General features: G+C 45.5%; 1 protein-coding gene across 2 annotated transcripts; it reads left to right on the forward strand.

The window, feature by feature from the left end:
* The first annotated feature begins 134 nt into the window (after positions 1–134).
* MTF1 (metal regulatory transcription factor 1) lies at positions 135–11,478 on the forward strand. 2 transcript variants are annotated; one of them, XM_083879685.1, is made up of 11 exons: positions 135–194; positions 466–930; positions 5,321–5,559; positions 6,126–6,257; positions 6,762–6,835; positions 7,322–7,455; positions 7,984–8,061; positions 8,695–8,797; positions 9,342–9,892; positions 10,694–10,760; positions 10,859–11,478. In XM_083879685.1, exons 2-11 carry the CDS (start codon positions 517–519, stop codon positions 11,254–11,256), a joined length of 2,190 nt encoding a protein of 729 aa, XP_083735811.1. In that variant the 5' UTR covers positions 135–194; positions 466–516; the 3' UTR covers positions 11,257–11,478. The 2 variants fall into 2 exon arrangements, with proteins under 2 accessions (XP_083735811.1, XP_083735812.1); XM_083879686.1 differs by having other exon boundaries at positions 9,345–9,892.
* The last annotated feature ends 1,434 nt before the right edge of the window (positions 11,479–12,912 follow it).

A 12,912-nucleotide genomic window follows, 5' to 3' on the forward strand; every position in this document is an offset into this window, starting at 1 on the left:
AATAAATAAAAGCCGTTTGGCGGTGTCGCTGAGGGCTCTGAGGGGCCGCGGGGGGGCGCTGTGCTCCGCCTTCCCATCAGCCCCCGCGGCGGGCGCGGCGCTCCCGGCGTGCCCCGCGCGCGGGCGGAAGCGGAAGTGGGGTCGCGGCGATCATGGTGCCGCTGGGGCGGGGAAGGAGCCGCCGCCGGCGCCCGGTGAGCGGGCGGGGGGGAATGGGAGAGGGGAACGGAGGAAAGACGGGCCGAGCTGAGTGGGGGCAGTGCAGCTCGCGCAGGAGCCGTAGTGGTTATTCGCGGGACCGGGCGGGGTGGGGGGTAGCGCCTTGCTCGGGGCGGGACCGCGGCGCTCGGCCCGGCCCGGCCCCGCCGCCACCGGCCGCGCTGGGGCTGTGCCTGCGAACAGAACGGGGCCTGAGCCGGGCCGGCCCCACCGCCTGACCCTCCCTCGCCCGTCCTTGTGTTACAGATGAGCCGTTCCGGCCGGAGCTCCCGGTAGCGCGGCGGGAGGCGCGGAGCCATGGGCGAGAACAGCCCCGAGGGCAACGCCGTCTACTATGAAGCCGAGGAAGACGATTTAGCCCAAGATGAAAATATGATGAGGTTTGCTGACAAAAACGGGCTGGTTTCCTCCTCGTCCGGGACGGTTTATGACAGGACAACTGTGCTCATCGAGCAGGACCACAGCGTGCTGGAGGACGAGGAGGATGAAGGACAGTGCGCTGACCACTTGCCTTTTTTACCCGAGGGTCACGAAGAAGGATTTCATTTAATAGCAGACCATGAAGGGATGTCGCAGGGTTATGTGCAACATATTATTTCTCCAGATCAGATTCATCTGACAATAAATCCGGGCTCAACTCCCATGCCCAGGAACATCGAGGGAGCCACGCTCACTTTGCAGTCTGAGTGCCCGGAAACCAAACGTAAAGAGGTGAGTAATTGTCATTCTGGGCTTTGTGCACCTTAAAGGCTTTGAGAATGGCTGTTTTTCAGGAGAGGGGCAGGAATTTTGCTCATTTTGGATGGTTTTTTGTGTAGCAGAGTGAATTGCTGTGCAGTAAATCTGCTCTCATTGTCGTGCTGGGGAGAAACTGGAGGGACATCCGTGTTCCTTGTGCCACCTCCTGCTGCCCCAGGACCTGCCAGAAGGCACTTTGTGACACTGGATGGCAGGAGGGTGTGGCACTGACACGTGTTTGTGTCATTTTAGTGATCTTCAGGTTTTATTTTGTGAGTTCAGAGGCAGCTGGAAGGAGCTGAGCTGTTCCCACATTCTCAGGAAAAGCACATTCAGATCACAGTTTAGGGCCAGGTCATTGCTGGGAGTTGGAATACCAGATGTGAGATGCCAAAATTTAAATTATTTGTAATTTTACTGCATCACAGGGAGACTGTGAGAAGAGGAGGGATGCTTTAAGTTGCCATCTGATGTATTTTAAAATCTCAGGTCAGCCTGAATGGTTTAAATGGAATTTACTCTTAATTTTGTTTCCCTGATGAATTTTATCTGGATGCACAGTGGGGAGGGACTTTTCTTTTTGGGCGCAAGAGCAAAGGGAAACTGACTGTGACACCAGCTCAGGGCTCCTTTTGTGCCTGAGTTGTGTGAGGGGTGCTGAGTGCTCTGTGCCATGTCAGCCCTGGCTGTGACACTGACTCCTGTCCCCCAGCACAGAATGTCACTATTGTGGCTCAGGAAATGGGGCTGGGGGGGAATCTCTGGCCTGAGGTGTGTCCAGTGAGGCTGTTTGAGGCTCCTGCTGTCAGGTACTCAATTCTGGAGCTGCTGCAGTGAAGGATTTCACTTTCTCTCCTCTTTGTGGGACCCTGAGCCACAAAAGGGATGGGAACAGAACAGAGTTAATGGCTGCATGTGCAGTTAAATTAATTTCTACACCCTTGCTTTTTACAGAAGGCTTGTGAGATGTGGAATTTCCTAGTGAGATATTTTATATTAATTTATTTTCCATTTCTGGAGTTAATTCCCCAGACCAGAGAGGGCAGTGAAGCCACAGTGTGAGAGCAGTGGCTCTGAGCACGTGTGCAAGGCCTTTTTGCTGTTTCAAAGGTCTGATTTTCAACTCTTTCAGAGTTGTCTGGGGGTGAGGAGAGGAAAGCTCTAAAGCTCCCAAACCTCTGGGTCATCTCTGACAATCAGCAGCTCTGTTCTTTGGCACTTCCAAAATGTTTACACTTGAGATAATTGTTTTAAACTCTTAGATTTTTTTCAGGTCAGCCTTTGACATTTACAAAGCTTAAAAAGGAGGTTTTGCACTTTAGTTACTTTTGGTTTTATTTTAATCCTGTTACATCTCCCACTGTAATTGTGTTGGTTGGAACAAACACGATTACAGTTTCGTGTTTCAGATTCACTTATCCTTTGTTCAGCGATGACACAGAAAATGTAGCCATTTGAGCTCAGGAAGAGTTAAAGGCAAACAGAGCAGTTACTGTAGACTTTGAACCAGGGTGTGAGGCTGTGCTTCCTCCAGCCCCGTGGGCTATTGCACAATGAGTTCCCATTTCTGAGGTGAACGTGGATCGCGTCTCTCCCGGCGTCCCCTGGCAGAGGCAGCAGCTCAGTGTCCCTGGCCAAAAGCCACAGCCTTTGTCCTCAAAGTCCCTGGGCCCTGTCCTGGCCTTGGTCTCTGCTGCCTGGTTTAGTTTCTCTTGTGCTTTGGGTGCTCTGGTCTGGGAAATTAATTCCAGAAATGGAAAATAAATTCACATCGAGCATTTCACAAGGAAACTCCACGTCTTACAAACCTTCTCTAAAACACAAGGGTGTAAAAAATAATGGCTTATTGAGAAATCTGTGACACCCCAATAAGCCATTCAGATCCCCAGGACAATTTTACATGGAACTAGATTTGGTACCTTCCCCACTTCTACAAAAGGCACAAGGGATTGTTTAGAAGCATCAAGTGTACAAGTGTTAACACTTAATGAAATCTCATCCTCCCTTGTGAAGCAGAAGGAATAAATCCCCTGATCTGCCTGAATAAAGTTGTCCTCCACCATTAATTCCCAGACTGATGGCTTTCATTTGCTGCTGTCTCTGTGAGGCTTTCAAATCGACCTCTGATGGTTTTGTGTGTTGATGTGCTAATGTTAAAATGAGAATTAAATGCTGTGGTGCTTCACAGAAAGGTTTGTTTTGTTCAGAAGGTGGTGGTGATATTGGTGCTGCCTGTGGTGTGCTGGGAAGGATTTGTGAAATAAAGATTGGGCTTTTGAGGGAGGGAGAGTGCTGCAAGGCCATTGTCAGAGTTCAGAACATTAACTGATGTTGCTGCTGCCACCTTCCCTCACACACAGGCACCAAACAGTTTAATCTGTAATCAATACTGTCCTTTTTCTTCTTCTTCTGCCTAAATGTAAATACCTAGAAAGCTTAACAGAGCCCTCCCTTGATTGTCAGGTAGTTCCTGCCTGTGTCAGATCCCTTGTGTATCATGGGGAATGTTCTGTAAAGTGTTCATTTCCAGCTGTAACAGGGAACATTCACTTCAGCACTGATACAGGGATTGTCCTGGCTCTGCTGATCCTGGGGGAGGATGATGTACCCTCCTCATGTAATAAAATGTGTTTTCTGGTGTTGGTGTGTTCCTGCTCTGTGCTCCTGTGTTGTGGCTGCCCCAGCACCAGCAGACTTCCTAACTGCATTGTACCCATGTTCTTTAGTGGTAACTTCTGCCTGATTTGAGCTGTAAATTGAGGCCAAATTGCTTAGAGTGAAATTACTGTTTCCTTCTGTGAGAATGCTGAGTGACTGGTTGAAAATGTGAAGGGATAAATTCCTTCCAGGCTGGAGCTCAGCCATGCCCAGGGAAGCTGGGCTCCAGCACACATAATAGGGACACAAAATGTTTCCCCTTCCTCCTCCTTCCCCAGTTTTCTATTTCTATACATGGTCTGGGCTATCCCTGGATCAGTCAGGGTCAGCTGTCTGACCTGGGTACCCCCAGCCCTTTGCTGGTGGGGCAAAAAGAGAAAGGACTAAAAAAATCCATCTCTGTATCATCACAAATCCAGAACATGCTCAACACAAGTGAAGCAAATGAGCTGTACCACAGCCAAACCCAGCACGTTATGGTATTTCTGTGCCCTGTGTAAAGGTCTCTTGGATGTCTCACAGGAGGGTTTAATGTTCTCCAAATATGAAGGGTTTATTGAGGCAAGGTGAAGGTGAATGCCAGCCTTTTGTGGGAGTAACAAGAGACCATGGATTGAGATTCACAAAAGATCATTCAGCTTTATAGAATTTTCTTAAAGAGGTCCTGCTGGCAGTTTTGTCCCCTACAAAACAGGTTGGGAGTAACCAAGAAACTATTTCTCTTTTACTATGGAGAACTGTCTAGAACCTGATTTAGAGGACTTGCCAAGTCCTCTCTTGGGCTCCTCAATCACCTTTAGGTGTTGAAGTTTCTGAACTTTAACAGTCAAATGAAAGCCATTAGTCTGGGAATTAATGGTGGAGGACAACTTTATTCAGGCAGATCAGGGGATTTATTCCTTCTGCTTCACAAGAGAGGGTGAGATTTCATTAGGTGTTGCCACTTGCACACTTGAGGCTTCTAAACAATCCCTTGTGCCTTTTGCAGAAGTGGGGAATGTACCAAATCTAGTTCCATGTGAAATTGTCCTGGAGATCTGACTGGCTTATTGAGAAATCTGTGACACTTTTATTGGGGTATCCTTGTGGCCTGATGTGATCCATGACACTTGAAGCACTGGCTGTTAGAGTAGCCATGAAGTAAAAATAAAAAACAAGGCTCAATGAAGGTTGTTTTGGGATAAAGTGAAGTGATGAATGCACTGGTGGTTACACCATGGGAGATGGTAAAGACTCTCTTGCTCAAGGTGTTGATGGGAGTTCACCCAGCATGCAGGGCAGTGGGTTTGAGCATTGTGACAGTGCATTTTCCCTTCTCTCCCTGCACCACAAATAAGTAGCTCTGCAAGAAGCATCAAACTGAAGTGCAGGTGCTACACGTGCAAGGTTTGACAACTCCTCAGTGTTCTTGCCAACTATGTTATCAGACTTTTAGCTAGAAAAATTTTGGATTATGTTTTTTCTTTCTTCCTCTTCTGTTAGATTCCTGTTCTGCAAGGCCAGCTGCTTTCCCATGTGCCACTCCTTCCTCGCAGACCGCAGCAGAAATGTTGTTGTCAGAATTAAGTGACTGCAAATATATGGGGAGACTTTGGGGTCAAAATCTGTTGCATTGTCTTTGCTGTCTGACTGCATCAAAGGGCTACACCCGTATCTGGATTCCAGAAATGATTAAAAGTATTAAATGCAGCATTTTGTCCTTCAGGTGAAGCGCTACCAGTGCACCTTTGAGGGCTGTCCCCGCACCTACAGCACCGCTGGCAACCTGCGCACGCACCAGAAAACCCACCGGGGGGAGTACACCTTTGTCTGCAACCAGGAGGGCTGTGGGAAGGCCTTCCTCACCTCCTACAGCCTCAAAATCCACGTCAGGGTGCACACCAAGGAGAAACCCTTTGAGTGCGACGTGCAGGGCTGTGAGAAGGCCTTCAACACACTGTACAGGTGAGGGGGTGTTTAACATTGTACAGGTGAGGGGGTGTTCAACATTGTACAGGTGAAGGGGTGTTCAACATTGTACAGGTGAGGGGGTGTTCAACATTGTACAGGTGAGGGGTGTTCAACACTGTAAAGTTGAGAAGGTATTCAGCACTGCAGGTGGGAAGGCTCTGACAAGTTTCCTTGTAGGTATGGCTGTTGCTATTCTGCAAGTTGCATCTCCTTTGTGTTTCAGTACAATTGTTTTGCTTCTTCCATGTACAGTTATGAATATAAACCCCTCAAGTGTGGCAATGCTGTCCAAGGGGTAGGATGATAGAACTATGATGACTTCTTTATATTCCAATAGCACTGAAAATGGTGCAGGAGCACAGGGGTCTCTCAGATTTGTTGGAGGGCTTTGGAACTGATAACAGTCACTTCCACGAGCTCATTACCCTTCTTCGTAAGATATGTTAACCCTTTGATCCTGTCCTGCACGTTTGAAAGAATGGCTTGCTTGCCTCAGGTCTTATCCTACCAGTCCTAAGAGGGATTTTTTTTTTTTTTTTTTTTTTGGACATGTTTTTTAGGTTGAAAGCACATCAAAGGCTTCACACAGGGAAAACATTTAACTGTGAATCTGAAGGCTGCAGCAAATACTTCACAACGCACAGTGACCTGAGGAAGCACATTCGAACACACACAGGAGAAAAGCCATTTCGGTGAGTTCTGTGGCTCAGGTAATGAGGCACTTGTGCCAAAAAGCAGCTCTTACTTCTCAGAACATCATTCCACTCAGAGCAGTAAATGAAGGTGGCTGGCTGGCATTGGGGCATGTTTGTTCTCCAGCTCCTACAGTAACAGTGGGTGCAGTGATTGTCCTAAAAGACAGGAAAAGTTAAGGTAATTTTTTAAACATAAACCTATGCCGTGATGAGCATCTTTTAAAACACATTGCTGCTCTCTGCTGGGCTGCAATATGTATTCCATGGAGGAATCCCCCAAATACTGCCTTCATACTTGGATTTTAAAGTCCTACTCAGAGCCCTGCTAAGATGTGTGTAGCAGGCACAGCAGCTGCTGAGAGATACCTAGTTGCTAACAGAGCTCAAATTAGCTTTGGCCCTGCTTTTTAGAGTCCTGGGACTATTTCAAAGCATGATTTAAGGTTGTAGCTAATGCATTGGAGGGAGCTGATGCTGACTTTCTTGTGATGCCTCATTCAGGTGTGAGCATGATGGCTGTGGGAAGGCTTTTGCTGCGAGCCACCACCTCAAAACACATGTTAGAACACATACTGGTAAGTTCTATGTTATTTTTTAAAATTTTCTCTAATTGCGCCTATTCATTTTATACCAACTCTCAGAATCCTAATACGAATTTATAGTTCCATATAATATGGGAGTGACACTGAGCTGAGTGTCTCAAGTGACACGTGTGAGGGAGGAGGAGGGAACCTCATGAGTTTAAAAAAGCCAAGTGCAAACTCCTGCACCTGCATCAGGCCAATCCAAATTTTCCATTTATGCAGTTACATTTATGCTTGACAGGTCTTGAATTCAATGAATGTGTTTTCACAAATGTATCAGCAATGATGCATAACAATTAAATCTTGTGTTGTGTGTCAGTTCTCATGGTGAAATGGAAGCACTCACCTGCAGGACTCCCAGGAATACTCAATATGTGAAGGGGCATAAAACATCTTGTTTGTATGAAACACAGGTGCTTTAAAAGTGTCTCATAGGATGTTTTTAAGTCTGTTAAATGTGTTCTGTGCTGCCTCTAGGGGAGAAACCCTTCTTCTGTCCCAGCAATGGTTGTGAGAAGACTTTCAGTACCCAGTACAGTCTCAAGAGTCACATGAAAGGTCATGAGAAGGGACATACCTATAATGCACTTCCCAATAACAATGTGTCTGAGGTCAGTAGCACTTCTGCTTAATGCTCCTGTGTAAGGTGGATATAAACCACACCTCGGGGAAGAAATCATTTGATCTGCAGCTTGTTCTTAAGGTGCAGCATTTAAGACTGGGATTTTCAAAGGGAGCTTGTAAGTGCTGACTTTGCATGTGGGCAGTTGTGTCCATCAGGCTGTTTTCCTTTTGCGTGTGCTTCAGTTGGAATCAAGACTGTGGGGGTAAACTTGGAGTAAAATAGATACTAACTAAAAATACATACTGGGAAGGTTTAATTTCTTTATTTTCTAAAAATTGAATTGTTCCTATGCTAGTTTAAAATTCTGGGTTATATGACTTCTTGGAAGAACTTTGACAGACATGTTCAGAATCCTTGATAGCTGCTGAATATCCTTTGCTTAAAAAAATTGCGCCTTTGATTTTAGAACTGAGATCTGGGTCCCATATAAGCAGAGGACTCTCAGAAGTAATTTAAAACATTTCTGACATTTTTCTTTTAATACATAATTCAAAAATGTTTTTCTTTTTCACAGGATACAAGTCACTCACTTTGTCTGAGTGATTTAAGCCTCATATCAACAGATTCAGAATTGCGGGAGAACTCGAATCCAGTGAGTTACTGTCCTGGAATTGCCTCATCCTCATTTGAGTTCTGATTTCTGTCCTCCAAAACTTGCAGTGCTTAGTTCAACCTGCTGTAGGCAGCTCTGCATCTGATTTTACCAGAACAATGTTCTTGCTTCTTGATAAGTGTTGACTGAGCTTAGATTTTACACAGAGGAAAATGAGATGCTGAGGAGACTGTGTTGTTCTTTGTGCTGGGGCGTGGGAGCAGGGTGCAGCTCTGGTGTATATTCTGCTCCTCAAGCAGTGTGGGTGACTAGAATTGCATAGTCCAGGATGCAATCTAAATAGAGCTGGTTTTTTCTGCTCCAGAAAAGGTTCTGCAAGCAGCCAATTAAAGTCTGTTTCTGGTGGAGTACAAGAAGTAAGGGTTAAACAAAGTGTGGATGCAGAGGAATATATTTTACTTTTGAAGCAGTTACTTATTTTTGTAGGGGTTTGCTCATTATGTTGGTAAATTTGGTTACAGGCAATAAAAACTAGGTAAATTTATAGCCTGTAAGATTTATATGTGTTGGTGGCTGGTTCAGTTGGAGAAGTGTTTCTGACCCTACTTGACTGGGGTTTGTGGAGAGATACAACATTGTCTGATGTCTTCCCCTTTGTTTTCTGTTTGTCAGACACACGGACAGGACCTCAGTACCATCTCACCAGCAAGCATCTTTGAGTCAATGTTTCAGAGCCCAGACCACACTGCAAATCAGGATGACTCTCAGCAGACAGGTACCAGTTGTATCTGCACTGCTGTTCAAGAGAACTTATTGACAGCTCTGCATGCATTTATTGAATCCAGCATTTCAGAATGGAGGTTAATGCCCAACATAACTCTAAGAAGCAAAAAAGAACTTTAACTTCAGTGTTGGAATTGATTGGTGTTGGGATCAATGGTGTGCACAGATGGTGTGACACTCAGTGACAGGGGAGGTGACCCAGCACTCTGTCCTGCAGCACTGGAGCTCTCAAGCAGTCCACATCATCCTGTTTACAAAGTTCCTTCTTGAAGTTGCTGCACAGCCTGGATGATAAAAGGCTTATTAGAGAGAGCTGATGAGCCTGACCAGGCTCAGTGTAGAGTCCAGTGTTACCAACTTCCTGAATTTGCAGCTACTTTTAGATTTCACTGTCTAGGATCATTTTTGAGCACTAATCGTGGTAATGCTTTACTTAACAAAAAATCCATCAGCTAGCTGATAAGTTCATTGAAAAAGCAGTTTATTCAGATTTTATGAGAACGGATGTGTTTATATTTTCCCTGTTTCTCTTCCAGCAGCTTCCCTGATTGAAGGCTTTAACGGCGACGCGGACTCGGTGGCTGCAGTCCCTCCCCCTGCAGCCGACGCCGCCTCCTTGTCCCTCCCGTTGGTCCTGCAGCTGGGCCTCCCCGAGCCCGCCCAGGCAGCTCTGCAAGCCTCGGCAGCCCCTGCTGCTCCCTCCTCCAGCTCCCAGCCAGCTGCGTTCGGGAATCCTGCAACTGTTTTACAATCCCCAGAAGTGCCTGTTCCTCACAGCACAGCGTTTGCAGGCGGTCACCAGGACTTCCTGCAGCACCCCCAGCCTCCGCAGCAGCCCATGGTGCAGGGACTGTCAGTGGTTGCTGGGGCTCCTGCCCCCACGGCCCCCAGTGCAGCTGAGCCCCTGCCAGCTGTGGTTCAGACTGTGCCTGTCGGTGCAAACCCTGTTCTGACCAGTAACCCCACTATAACCATCACACCTTCTCCAAGCGCCGCCATCCTGCAGTCCAGCATTGTCATGGGAGAGCAGAACTTACAATGGATCTTAAATGGTGCCACTGGTTCCCCACAAAGCCAAGAACAAATGGTCAGTACATCCAGCAGGGCTTTTGCAACAGCTTGAGCCATTCCTACTATTTGTACAGGGAGAGAGTTAAACCTGGAAGATAAACCCCAGGAGGCAGTGTGGTGTAATTCTTGTCATGTTAATGTGTGTACACATCACCAATGCAGCTCTTGGAATAGAGAGGGACATAAGTAGAGCACAGAGAAACTCAGGGTGCAGAAAGATCTTTCTTCCTTCTTTCCCCTCCTGGTGCAGGTATCAATGTGTTTATCCAGCACAGGGCACCACCAGTCCTGAAGATATATATAAGATATATATATATATATATATATATGTATATATGTATATATGTATATGTATTACTTTTAATGGATAGAAGCACAAAAGACTCTGTAAAGATTGTGTTTAGGCATTTTGTCATCTCTGTCTCTGCCTAATTTTGACTGATAATGAAAAGAATTTTAGTGAAAAGAGAATGTGGTTTTCCAGTAAAACTTAAGGGGTTTTCTCTTTGACAATATTGGTGCCACTTCAGGCTCTCAGCTGTAGGACACCAGTGGCTGATTGCAGGTACAGGCAGTGGGAGCACACACAGCAGTGTTTAAGAATTCAGTCATTGAATTGTCAAAACCCACAAACTGAATTCACCAGCAAATAATGCAGAGGACGTTATGCCCAATCTTCAGGACCACTAAAACAGTACTTTGAGCCCAGTTTTCCTGTGTGTTTCTTTGGAATATATGTATAGCTGTTTAGGATTTGAACAATAGAAATTTGATTTGAGTCAATTCACACTTTTTTCTTGTTTGTTTTTCTTTAAAGCCACAAGTTCCAAAAGTAGTAGAAAAGGTGTTTTTTACCACTGCATTACCAGTAGCTGGTAACACAGGTAAGTATGACACCAAACTAATTCAACAAAGCTGATTTTTCTCTCCCTGCTGTGAAATTCTGTAGTTCCATTGTGTTTTATCTTTGTTTCACCTTCAGGAAACCCCGTTCAGCAGATTGGTCTCAGCGTTCCTGTTATTATTATCAAGCAGGAGGAGGCCTGCCAGTGCCAGTGTGCCTGCCGAGACTCTGCCAAGGACAAAGCCACCTCCACCGTTAAGAAGGAATGTTCCTCACCTGAATCAAAAACTTTGGAGCAGCCAGCTTCCCAGCTGCAGCCTCAGACCTTTCCTTCCTCCTCTGCTCCTCCTCCTCCTGGTGGGCAGAGGAGTCAGATAGTTAACCCTTCAGACTCCCAGACTGAAACATTAAGTGCCATGGATGTATCGGACTTCCTGTCCCTCCAAAGCCCTGAAACCCCGTCTAATATAATTCCAATCGAAGCACTACTGCAGGGTGAGGAAGAAATTGGTTTGAATAGCAGCTTCTCTAAGTGAAGATGTTCCAGATTTTATTTTTTTTTTTTCTCCTTTGCACCTGGAGGGTAAAACCCTTCTCCTTAGAAGCAGAAACTGAAGGATCGGTTCTTATTCCTTCCTCTTTGGAAGTTTTGTGGCTTATTTCTGCTTCACGGATGTCATCTTAGTCACGTCCCAGGTACATCCACCTTTGAGATTCTATCTTAAAAAAAAAAAAAAAAAAGGTAAAAAAAAAAGAAATAGCTAAGTTATATATGAACTGTTTTGGCTGCACTGTCTGTCACTTTTGCTTGTCATATGTGAACACAGAAGTTAAGGTTACTCGTGTGCAAAATGATTTTTTAAAGAGGAAAAGGGGGGTTACTTTTGTCTCCAATTGCACATCACTTACTTTTGGGATTAAGGTACTGGCAGCAAGTGGGTCTTTGTTACAACTTTCTTGGGTCTCTAATTTTCTCCTGTCTCTTATGTCTCTACTAACCATGCACTAAAGGGGAGCCCAGGAGAGGAGGCTGCAGGGGGAGGAGATGGCAGAGCTGGGGGACAGAGAGGGTTTATCTGCAGTGTGGTTTGAGGTGATTGTCACATCCCTGATGAGGAGCTGGTGCCTGGTTTTGCTGTGTGCTAAAGCTCTTACTAAAGCCTCCAGGAGCTTTGGGGGCATTCATTTCAGCAGGGCACAGGTATCTTGTGCCTCTAATAGATGTGTTCATTGAATTCCACTAGGGCTCAAGTGTGTTGCAGACACTGTATCACAACATGGAAGCACAGCTGGAGCCACTGCTGGCTCTGGCTCCAGAGTCTGGTTTCTTGGCCTCTCCAAAGGGTGCATTGAGTCCCAGGTGTGGTCAGGTTGGTGCCTGCTGCTCTTTTGATTTCTTAGGCTCTGTTCAGAAACAAAGTCATCATCCTAACCCTGGGACTGTTGAATCAGGAGCACGGTGCCTTTGCTGGTTACTCTCATCTTTTATGAAGAAAAATCCTTAAGAAAATTTTGAGAAAGATTCAACGTAAATTCAGTTTGAATTCAGTGAGTCTGTCCTTCAGTTGTCCATACATGCTTCTTTTTTTTTTATTATTATTATTTTTTTTTTTCCAATGAGCTATATAATTTCTGCCTGACTCTGCCTCCAGCCTACTGCAATGCCAGCTTTTTGTGCACGGGGCTATTTCTTGACTAAAAGATGTTACACAACAGAATAGTTTTTCATATCAAACTGAGAGTCTATATTCTAACCTACTCAGGGTAAATCAAATCCAAACCCCCCCTTCCACCAAAAAGCCTGTAATGTTGCAATAAATGCAGTCTCATTCTAAATGGTTTATTTATGCTGCATTATTTTAAAAGATGTAATTTTATAGTTTTTATCCATCTTTCTGGCTTTGGCTGTCAGTCTTCTTGTGTTAAAGGAAAGAATATTAAATAGTCTTTATTCAGTTTACAGTGTTGTCATTAGTGAGATGCAAAGATAATGACTGTAAAGCCAATTAGTGGGGAGTGTCCCTGCACTCAGTTTAGGAATGCAAACTGTAGTGGATAGAGATCTTTCACTCTTGGTGTTTGATCAGAGCTGCTCTCTGTACCTTCAGGGAGGGGAGAACCAACAAGGTTTGGCACCCACAAAACTTATTAACAAAGCATTTCTTGGTTTGTCCCTGTTATGGCAATCCTTG

The sequence above is a fragment of the Zosterops lateralis genome, assembly GCF_965231275.1.
Source record: "Zosterops lateralis genome assembly, chromosome: 28".
In the NCBI taxonomy this organism is placed as follows: Eukaryota; Metazoa; Chordata; class Aves; order Passeriformes; family Zosteropidae; genus Zosterops; species Zosterops lateralis.